Source organism: Neoarius graeffei, chromosome 15, assembly GCF_027579695.1.
Source record: "Neoarius graeffei isolate fNeoGra1 chromosome 15, fNeoGra1.pri, whole genome shotgun sequence".
NCBI classification, from domain to species: Eukaryota; Metazoa; Chordata; class Actinopteri; order Siluriformes; family Ariidae; genus Neoarius; species Neoarius graeffei.
Window position 1 is genome coordinate 4552198 of NC_083583.1, and position 12169 is coordinate 4564366.

The following is a 12169-nucleotide window of genomic DNA, read 5'->3' on the forward strand; positions in this document are numbered from 1 at the left end:
AAATCTCAAGAACGGATAAACACATTTTAGTTCTGTAAAAAGTCTGTTTTTCTGCATTCAGTTCTGAATTCAATGACAGCAGGTTCAAGCAATTTGGACTGAATTTTCACCTGATATGCCTAATTGTAAAAACACGTATTTTAATTCTAACAGCTCAAACGGGTCCATAATAAAAGTTTTCAAGGTATATCGTTGTGTTTTGGAAGGTTTGGGTCCATCTTGCAGATGTAAACGAAGAATATTACCGCGATGATAACATGAAGCTCGGCTTCCCTCCTCCTCTCAGCTCTATCTACCTCATCACCTGTGTGTGTGTGTGTGTGTGTGTGTGTGTGTGTGTGTGTGTGTGTGTGTGTGAGAGACAGTCAGATAAAGGCTTCTAATTCTAATAATTTAATCAGAAACTTTCTGTAACTATGTGATTTTTACTGGCAACGAAAATCAACAGACTTTACTTATGAAGTTTAAATCTCACTGAGCGAGATAAACACATTATAGTACTGACACAGATACTAGTAAACAAGCCCGTTGTCATAGCAACACAAATTTTTCTGTCTAAAAAGATCGCTTTTCTCAGTAAATAAAAAGAAATAAAATCATTACAGGAAATGATCAATGAGCCATCGAGGCGTTGTAATAAGTTTGTGTTTTCATTCATCAATCATCGCAGTAAATTGTTTGCTCATATCTTCAAGATGGAGTCAAACGTTACAAAAACAACACTGACAATTCTAGAAAACGAAGGAGATTAATCACTATAAACTACAAACTGCTGAAAGTTGTGTGCTTGACCTTGTCAAGGATTCTGTTGACCTGAAAGCTTGGCATTGTTATGTGGTATCCAAGCATGTGACCTCGCGGTGCAAAGAGCCTACACCATGCATTAAAACGCACAACTTTTACATCCATTACAGAAGTTTAAATCTGTTTCAGCGATTTTTGCTCCGAAGATGATGAACGAGCTGAGAGGAGGCGGTTATGGGTTTGTGATTCTTTTCCCAACGCAGGAGAGAAATAGATTAAATCTGCTCAGTTGTTCACGAACGCAGCATAAACAAACATCGCCAAAGTTCAGCCGATTTAAAGCACAGGATCGATTTTGTCCGATTTACCGTATTAACTCTGATACTCAGATTGTTTTTGCTCCATACACCATCACAAATAGGGGTACAGGAGTCGTCCATTTCTGTTCACCAAGGTACAATCTATACGAATGTTCCCCCTACGCCTCATTAGTGGACCTCAGGGTAACCATGTGTACCTTTTTAGGGCCAAAAAGGTGCATACATGTTCCTGAGCAGTATATAAAGGGTACAGATAAGTACCTTAGTGGGTACTGATCCAGTCATAAGCTGGTGTAGCCCTAAAGGTACAATAACATACTTTATTTTCAAAGAGTGTGTATAACCTGAGATTTATAATAAACAGATTAAAACCATGCTGTTATTTAACCAAGAAAAATATATATCTTTCATAAGGTTTTCTGTCAGGAGACTTATTTTACATTTATGGAAGAAGGATTCTCCAAGATTTCCAAGAGAGAATAAAGAGAGACTGGTGAACGGTGGAACGACTGTTTACAGCTGCTATAATGCAAGTCAGAACTCATTTTGTGGATCGTATTCAATATTAAATGTAACGATAAATGGATAAAAATCATGTTGTTCTTCGATACATACAAATTTGTAATCAATCATTGGCATGTTGCTGTTCTAGGAGAATAAAACACTTTATAAAATGATAATAAATTAAAAAAAAACCTCCAGAGACATAGCATTAAGTCCACTTCATCACACCACCCCGTCGTTGATTATTTTCCTTTAACAGACACACGTGGGTGATGTGATGATTGTATATCACGGACAATCTTAATTTGACACGCGATCTGCTTTTCAGAGGAATCGTACAGATCACAGAATCTAAGCAGAAGTGAGACTGGTTGTGAGACGGTTAGGACGATGCTCTGGAGTCCACCGGAGTCGGCGGTGTCGTGTCTCGGCTGAAATCCCGAACGGATTGTGGCCATTCTGACAGTGTGAACAGAAAACAGCGTGGCGGATAAAGAATAGTGGTGAGCGGATTAACATCGAGAAAAAAAGTGTCACAACAGAAGAGACATGAATCAGAACTTTCAGAATAAAATCGGAGCGAAAATCTCATGAAGATTTTCATCTAAATCTGTGGGGAAGATTGGGATTCAGATCGCAGATCGTAACTCTACCTCAAAAGATATCGTCATAATGATCATTTCGTCTGATTGCCCACCCCGACTTTAAGAACACGACACAAAGCCGTCATGAGATCACAAACCTCCTCACGCATGACAGGTAAATATGTAACGATTCACTCACTCAAGTCACGATATTTTTTGAAAAATATTAAATGAAGAAAATTTTATTACCAAATAATATTTATTTTCCTATTCTTTATCAATTTAAAAGTAGACGGCCTTTTGATTTCATAAAATTGGTGAAATTTAGTTCCGTCTGAAATGTGGTGATTGTGATATCTGTTTATTTCTGTAATATCTCACAAATTATCAGGCCATTCTGTGGCTGGGAAGTTATTTAATTTGAGGGGATTAAAGCAAATAATGTGCATGAAATCGCTCGCTTCGCGCAGTCAAGCAGACAGAGGAAGTCCGTGTGCGCATGCGCAGGTTTACCTTCTTCTTCTTTTGGGTTTTACAGCAGCTGGCATCCACAGTGTTGCATTACTGCCATCTACAGGTTTCCCTTTGAGCGTGCACTGACAGTTCCATCATTCTGTCGCTAAACGAACAGCTGATCACACCGAGGTGCTCGCTGAGCGCCCATATTTATTAGTTTGGTCCTGTGTTTCCTTTCCTTCGTATATAACATGTCTTTTCTTCTCGCTTTCTTTCCGTTACTGTAGTCGCTCTTTCACATTTCATTCGCACACTCACGTCCTCCATTTTTCTCTCCGGTTTCAAATTTGTATCCCACAATGCCTTGCGTGAACAGGGAAAGCCCACCACGTGATGCATGATGTAGTATCTTGAATTGGGTCATGGGGAAGCAGGAAAAAATAGCAGAGAATTTAGAGCCACGTGACTAAATTCATTAGTTATTCTGTTTAAAAAAAAAAAAACACTAATAAAATTGGAAGTCTGTGATTTGAATTCAGTAGCTTTCGGTCCACTGAACAAAAATTAATTGGGTGTCCGGGAAAATTATTTTTATGACCTACACTTGAAAAACCTGAAAAGCAGTACAGCTTTAAATATTCCTTTGGTTTAAAAAAAAACTTTTTTTTCCCCCCATTTTCCTAACAACCAACAATAATTATTTTCTCACATTTTCAAAGGCTGGAATAAAACAGAATAGCCAATTAACTAAAATATTCCTTTTATCCCATTTTATATCTGTTCATTGTGTGTTTTTGCAGCATTATCGCTGTGTTACTTCTGCCTAGGATGAAGGCACATGTATTCTCACTATTTTATGCCCTCTGCTGTCTAAACTACGCAATTCCTGTACAGATCAGAAAAACTAAGATATTATGTAGCCTGTTAATAATCACAATTCATTTTTTATTTCGTCAATTTGAATTGTCATAAATTTGTATCGCAATTTATCATCACATGATGCATCATTATATCCCTAATGACCGGTTTACATTAGGAGTCCTGACCTTGAGTCCCGCAGGAGTGTCCACGGTGGATGAGGTGATGGCCACGGAGGACTCGCTGACCATGCTGGAGGGTCTTGGCTCGGACGGTGGCTTCGACATGTGGGAATTCCCTCTGCAGGAAGAAAACACACATCGTCACACCAACACATCACACAAAGCGTGAGGTCGCTGTCTCTGAGCACCAGGACACAAGTGAAAAGTGGAACAGGGTTTTCACATCTCAATTTTTTTTTTTAAAATTGTGGTGTAAATGAAATTCCCTGAGTTTTGGAGATGGCTGAATTTGGAAAAAGATGATAAAACTGTTAAACAGAAGCAGAAGTTTTTCTGTCCCTGAAAATGATTCTCAATCAACCAATGGTCTTTAATTAAATAAGATAAATATACATATCTTAATTTACCTGGCAAAGCAGAAGACAAAATATATAATAAACAAACATTAAAAATTCATAAATGCCAGGAATCATAGAAACGCTTAGCAAATTCTATATACTGGTAATTAAACAGTTAATTCATAATTAAATATTCCATGAAAGAATGAGGTAAAAAAATCTCTCTGCATTAACTTTATGGTCACGCTGACTGTAAAACATTTCTTTAAAAAAAAAAAAAAGTAGATTTAAATATTTATTTAAAATGTATAAATAGATAAATAAATACAATTTTATAAGTTAGTTCATTTTAAAATGTGTCAGTGTATACTCATTTCCTTCATATTTTCTGAAGTTACTCGATTAATATCTCAAAAGACTGAATTTTAAAAACAAATCCAAAAACATCTCCAAGTTTCGATTTGTTCAATAAATTCTCATTTCGAATAAATATTTTGCTTTATTCAATTGTACTGTATTTCATGTTTTATTTTCATATTGATTCTACCCTATATGTAATCTGTAGTACTGATTCTGAAATTAAACCCCGCCCACTCTTATACAAAGTGATGTTACATTTCAGTGGTGTTTTAACTTAAGAGTGTTCTGAGAGCACAACATCCCCCGCTGGCAACTCGGCCGTAACTCTGGTAAAATGCAACTGAATTGAACAAAACTGCAATATGCGTATTACTGACATATAACAAATAATCCAATCAAGTTTCGTGAAATTCCTCGAAAAATTGTGAGAGGAGTTGATTTCAGAAGGTGAGTGCCCTTGCCGGGACGGATGGACATCGTCATAATATAATCCCCCTTTGGGCCTTTTTGGCCAGCGGGGGATGAAAATCGTGAGAGGAGTTGATTTCAGAAAGCAAGCACACCTTGATGAAATTGCCAAAGTACAAGTTTGTTAATAATCAAGGGCAGAACTCTGGGAAAATTTGCCCAAATTAAACAAAATTTCAATCTGCGTATAACGGTCATATAACAAAGCCTTTTGCCAAGTTTGGTGAAATTCCTCCACAAATTGTGAGAGGAGTTGATTTCAGAAGAACGTACACCCTCATGAAATTGTCAGAGTACAAGTTATTTAATCAAGGGTCAAAACTCTGGGAAAATTTTCACAAACTAAATTTAATCGCAATCTGCGTATTACCGTCATATAACAAGGCCTTTTACCAAGCTTCGGGAAATTCCTCCAAAAATAGTGAGAGGAGCTGATGTCAGAAGGCGAACACACTCATCTCATCATCTCTAGCCGCTTTATCCTGTTCTACAGGGTCGCAGGCAAGCTGGAGCCTATCCCAGCTGACTACGGGCGAAAGGCGGGGTTCACCCTGGACAAGTCGCCAGGTCATCACAGGGCTGACACATAGACACAGACAACCATTCACACTCACATTCACACCTACGCTCAATTTAGAGTCACCAGTTAACCTAACCTGCATGTCTTTGGACTGTGGGGGAAACCGGAGCACCCGGAGGAAACCCACGCGGACACGGGGAGAACATGCAAACTCCACACAGAAAGGCCCTCGCCGGCCACAGGGCTCGAACCCAGGACCTTCTTGCTGTGAGGAGACAGCGATAACCACTACACCACTGTGCCACCCGGCGAACACACCTTCATGAAATTTTGAAAAGTACAAGGTTGTTAATCAAGGGCTGGAGCTCTTGGAAAATGCGACCAAATTTAACAAAATTGCAATATGCGTATTACCAACATATAACAAAGAATCCTGTCAAGTGTCGTGAAATTCCTCTAAAGATTGTGAGAGGAGTTGATTTCAGAAGGTGAGCACCCTTCCCGGGACAGACGGACGGACATTGCCACGACATAATCCCCCTTCGGGCCTTTCGGCCAGCGGGGGATAATAAACCTGTTTATGCTCCTCTTCAAAGTTTTTTTTTTTTGATATTTTATCAATCACAGTCTTCCTCTTCCACTCCGTTTGCAAACAGGAAATTAATTAAATATTTCAATTAAAATTTTAATACATCAGACGTGTAATGAATAAAAACTCATTACATGTGCATGTTGCTGTTTATAGTAATCAATCAATCAATGAGTGGAGTTCCCACTGCACTGGTTTACTCCTCCTACACCACAGCAACTGACCAACAATTATCTTTTTTTTTTATTAAAGAACGACACATCATACCTTATCCATTTATATCGTAATTACTTTTAAAGGTTCAGAGTCTCACTTAGCAGCGATAAACAGTTTTCCCCTCACCAGCCAAGCTGTTTTCTCTCTCTCTTGAAGTTAATAAGACCCAAAAAAAAAGGCAGGTAGTCTATTTTTTTTTGTGTGTGAGAAAGGACAAAGCGTAAACTCCTCTGTCCTGAAGATGTCAGAAAGTTTTACCTCCGACACTGGAGACTCCTACCATAAAATGGTAAATAAACATCTCACGGATCCGTTAGAGACATTAATATTATTAACGGAGCGTCTGGCCTGTGAAAGAGCTGTTACTATGGAAATAAGTGTAGAACAAGCTTGGGGGAAGCTCAAGAGAAGCAGCTTTGGGACCAAAAGGTCACTGGTTTGATTCCCTGGACCAGCAGGAATGGCTGAAGTGCCCTTGAGCAAGGCACCTAACCCCCAACTGCCCCCCAGGCTGCTCTGGGTGTGTCGTACGTCGCTCTGGAGAAGAACATCTGCTAAATACCTGTAATGTAATGTCATGTGTGAATATAAACATGTGATTTGCAGCTGCACTGCTGTCAGAGCCGCGATATAAACAGGAAGCTCAGCTGTCTGCTTCAGGTTTAGGAGCCACATATAATTCCGATGCCCTGAATACACTCGGCTCTTCTCGATTACATTTTTACGACGTAAAGAACAGCACTCGTGTCCTTCACACGCTCCGTTTCCGACCTCTCGCATGGCTAACACTCGCTGCATCAGTGTGAGATTAACAGAGTTATATCGGGATCACTGCTGAACCCGAGCCACGCGGTATATAGCAGGTTGGGTCACGAGAGGCACTCTGGGAACGTATGAACTCCGGGGCCACGTCATGACACTGCGCTGGGTCAAGGTCACGCATGTACATGCACACACACCAATGGAATTTATTCACAGTTCATTATTTTGGTCTTTTCTACTTTTAGTCCGTCTTTGTAGAGAGTTTATTTGCAGCTACAGCTTAAATATTTTTAAGAAAAATAAAAAAGATGTAAATAATGAATTGGGATTTCGGTGTAATTTCACCGAACAGGATGGAACTGGAACTTTGTTTTGCTGAGTGTGTGAAGTTATTTGAAAGTGTGACCTGTGTGGCAGGGTTACTCAGAATGTCCTGGCATTGTGTCAGAGTGTGTGTGTGTGTGTGTGTGTGTGTGTGTGTGTGTGTGTGTGTGTGTGTGTGTGTGTGTGGAGTTAACCACATATCAATGTCATGCAAAAATATACAATGGTTTTAACCCTTAAACAGTTAACCCTTATTGACGCTCTGCCTTTTTATTTTTACTCTTAATTTCTCTGCATTTGACTACTGTGCAAAAGTTTGTACACCCTTACACGGCAGTGGTGGTCAAATCATGAATTCAGTCGCTGGTCCAGTGAGCGAGTAAAAGCTCCAGTGTGCCACTGAGTCTCGTGTTTATGTTGCTGAGAAACTTCATTCATGAGAAACTGAGATGTTGGAAAAAAGGTAATTTGTCATCTTCTTTAGGTTAAACCTTCAGCTTATAATGCATAGAATTAACTAGTTGCGCTTTCTCTCTCTCTCTCTCTCTCTCTCTCTCTCTCTCTCTCTCTCAGCATACAGAAAGATGGTCAGCAAAAACGACAGCACAAAAACAGATCAACACAACACGAACAGCTGAAACTCACCAGATTAAGCAGATTTCAAAACCTCACAACAAGCTGATGTGTTCATTTCCGAGCAACGCGTGCTTACAGTACGAGACAGTGACTAAGATAACCCCCACATCCACACCCACCCCACACACACCTCATTGTTCTGCCTCCCTATTTGAGGTCAGGATTAACGGTTCTTCCTGTGGAACACGAGGGCCGAGTCCGAGTTCACAGACAAACACCACAACATCAGGAAGTTCAGAGGTGGATCTCCGCACCACACTGACCTTCCTCTCCCTCACATCTCTCCCTTTTTTCTTTCTGCTTCCTTTCCAACTTTTTCCCCTTTTTCTCTATTTGTTTACCTACTTTTTTTTTTCCTCGCCAGACACGGAGAAGGAGACGGACGGATTTCAGAAGCAGGCTGAGAGACTGATTATATCTGAGACAGATGATTAGATCCTTCCCACGCACAGGGGTGTAATTTGGGTGTGAAGGCAGTGGCACAGTCGTACACTGGCTGTGTGCGTGTGTGTGTGTGTGTGTGTGTGTATGTGTGTGTAAAAAGTCTTATTCACATGAAAAAGAAAGAAAAATAAATGCTTTTTTTTAAATAATCAGATACTACTTAGTACATTTTGATTTTCAAAAATGAGGTGCAATTTTAATCAGATGGACAATTTACACCTGATATTTATACTCAGATTAAAAAAAAAGCTATCATTTTGTGTCAAAAGTAAAAAGTCATAAGTCCCTCCCGTGCCAGAACCTGGTCTTCCCAGGCAGTCTCCCATCCCAGTACTCACCAGGCCCTGAAGGTGTATTGAGCGGCGCCGATCTCCACTTCTACAGCCCTCGGCCTCTCACCTATAGACCGTTTGCACATGACATCACATGTCCCATGACCTTCTCTGATTTAGCCGTGTCCACCATCTTTGTGGAATAACACATGTAGCAACAAGTACCTTAATATGAAATGCCGCAAATGTGTGCGGTTATCGGCTGCTCAAACAATTCTGCTCTGGCTGCAGTCAGATTGTTTAGTTTACCTGCTGTTAAAATGCAAGAAGGACCCCAGATGGAAGATCGAACCTGTAGACGACAGACAGTGACTTGCAAATCTGAACAGGTTGGACATAAAAGAGACCAGCTACAAATATGTACAAGTATGTGCAGATCATTTCATAAAGGGTAAGTTTATATTTCTACTGTTTATGTGAACCATAGACAAAATATATATAAAGATGTGACATACTGTAAGTCACATCTTACTGTAAGACATACATGTAAGTCAGTGGCAGCTGCTAGTTTTTAAAACAGGGGAAGCCCATTTTACGTATTCATCGTAAAACCTGTAGGCCGGATATCAAAGCATAGAAAGGTGTGCCCCATTAGCATAGTGAACTAGACAACCCTACCGAGTGGCAGAAAGTATTTTTGCTTGTACATTTCATGTTATAGTCTGGCTTGCCAGGCTAGTGCCTCATATCCTTAATCAAAAATATCAAACATCCAAAAATCACTGGCTATTCAACGAAGAGCCTTGAACATCATACCCTGATATGCAACACAGAGTCTTTAACACAACACCCAGCTGTGCAACACATCCTTGAACATCTTCTGCAACACAGTCTGGAAATTCATAACCAGGTAGGCTATGCAACACACAGAACCTTGAATATTATACCCAGGTATAACCTATAACACAGAGCCCACCAGTCTCTTAACATTACTGAACAATATACACACTTCACATTCATGAACATGAACACTATTTATACACAAATTCTGCCCTCCGCTCCTTTTCCAGAAAATGGTCTGTGACCCTGTCATACCAGCTGGTTGTGCTTTCCAGAGACTTCACCAATTTCTGTTAGCAGCTAGCACTGCAGATCCCAATAAAGCTCAAGCTAGCCTACAACCAGATTGAACTACAAATGAAATAAACGAGTGAATTCACGAATGATCAAACTGATAGAATGGATGAAAGTTAATGGAGCACAACGAGTAATATTTACATTTATTTACAGAGTAATGTACAGAGACATCAATGAGAAGAACCGTTTATATGAAAAGAAATTCGGGCAGCACTTTGGCACACGACTACACTTTCTCGACATCCGCTGGGGACTGACCGATCATACTTCCGTGTTCCTCGCCGAAGTACCGCCCTCCTCATGTCTTTCAAACACTACCTCCAATAATCCTTCATCAGCCCGGCTTCTTGCCCCTCCCACTGTCTCGTTTAGTCCCAGAGAAGCCCGGCTTCCCTGGAAGTGACGATTTTGTCGATTTTAACCAATAACAACTAGCCGAAATTGGCTATTCAGAGCCCTCTCATAGACTGCAACGGATACCCGGCTGCCAGCCATAGAGCCCATTGAAATAAGAAAGGTTACAGCCAGTGTTGCCAGATTGGGCGGTTTTAAGTGCATTTTGGCAGGTTTTGAACATATTTTGGCTGGAAAACGTCAGCAGTATCTGGCAACGCTGGTTACAGCCTGGCAGCAAAGGTGATTCTCGTAGCGAACTGCAAGTTCGTCAGACATCACTCAAATAAGTTACAGGATAGTTATGAACGTAAATACAACCTTGGGCATATATCATGTTATGCAAGTTATTGTTTTAATGAGAATTCAACGTCGTAGATGCCGCAGTTTGGGGAGAGAATTTTAGGGGAAGCTCGGCTTCCCTTGTTGTCTCTGAGAAATCGCCCCTGATGTAAGTGCTACTCCAATTTATATTGCAGTTACAAACGCGTAGCACAAAGCCCCAGTCAAATGTAGGTAGCTGATCTTGGTAAAATGTCGCCTTAGAAGACGTCAATAATTAGGGTTTTTGGGGTTTTGTGTAACATTTACCCACATCAGGAACCTACTAGATCCTTACAGTAAACTTGCACTAAACTTTTGTTTGCCTTCATCTGCTTCCCAGTGACGAAGCGAGTAGTAAACACCAGGTAATTCACGATGTCCGTGTAATTCACACTCGGCCACACCCGTACATCGTCTTCATACTACAACATTGCTGTATGGATCCACCCCTGAACATTCTTTTATCTTTTCTCTGTATCTGGCCTTGTAACTATTACTCAATTCGTGATATATTTGCGAAAAATTACAGTTCGCCAATGTACTTTCCTCGGTCGCCATGGATGCTATCCCGCAAAGATGGCAGACACAACAAAATCGGAGAGCATCATGGGAGATTTGTGCATACATGTCAACCCCTATGGATTTCCCGTATTCCCTACGGATTTTGGCATTTTAAAAATAGTACGGGCGTAGTGGTATTCAACTACGGATTTTTCTACATTTTCACCTTAAAATTATTTTGATTTATTACCATCAAAAAAATCATCATGAAATACGAAAATGCACAGGAGCCGCCATTTTCTACATTTAGAATTACTCAACCGGTACTTCCGCTAGTACCAACAAGCCATTCCGAATGTCTGAGCATGCGCAATTGTGATTTTCCTGCACACCGAGCAGGAAATAACAGCACATGTAGCGTAACAATAGACAGGTCAAGAGGTCAAGATGTCGGCATCACCAAAGAAAAAACTCAAAACATCTAGAACTGGAGGTCGCTTTCTTCCTGAATGGACTGAAACAAACATTCAATGGAATAATTATCGCTTCCAAAATGGGTGCTGAGTATGTCAACTGCACAATTTGTTGTAGAGACGTGAAAGTGTTTGCCTCTGGAATTTACGACGTGAGGGAACAGATGAAATCTCAAATGCATGTGAAGAATGCAAACCAGAAAAAGAGACAGCCGTCAATTAATTTCTTCACACAAAAGCCAACAAAGGTTGTATCTGACACCATCTTAAAATCAGAAGTGGCATTTTGTAATTTTATTGCTCAACACAACCTCCCGATGTCCGATGTTAAATTGAGTGTTAAAGGTCCCATGGCATGGTGGTTTGTTGATGCTTTAAACGGGCTCGTGGAGGTTTCCAGATGTTATATCTGCAGCCTTTCTCGAAATGAACCCTCGGCACGTAGATATAGCCTCCTGGGAGAAAGCCCCATTTCAGCCCTTTTCCCAGTGCGTCGTTTTGCTAATGAGAAGCATGGAGGCGGAGAAGGGTAGAGGGTGGGGGCGGGCCATGGGGGGAGGGGGAGGGGCTTGACCAAGCTGCGGGCATGCTACCTGTGTGTGAACAGTAGCAATGGCAGGTCAAGCAACAGTCCAAGCTTTCGAGCATGCTGCATGCTTTTTGGTTTTGTAGCGCAGAGTACCTGGCTAACTGCAGGAAGCGGTTAGCTGCACAGCTAATGTAGCCATTGCAAGGCTAATGCACCGATTTTAAAACACGGCAAA

General features: G+C 40.7%; 1 protein-coding gene across 8 annotated transcripts in view; it reads right to left on the reverse strand.

Annotated features, from left to right (window-relative positions):
* Window positions 1-12169, reverse strand: part of plekha7b (pleckstrin homology domain containing, family A member 7b) — a 248422-nt gene that overhangs the window by 108470 nt on the left and 127783 nt on the right. For all 8 annotated transcript variants that reach the window (XM_060940787.1, XM_060940779.1, XM_060940780.1 and 5 more), the window contains one exon: window positions 3655-3766. In XM_060940787.1, the coding sequence (XP_060796770.1) occupies window positions 3655-3766 (112 nt within the window). The remainder of the gene's footprint in view (window positions 1-3654; window positions 3767-12169) is intronic.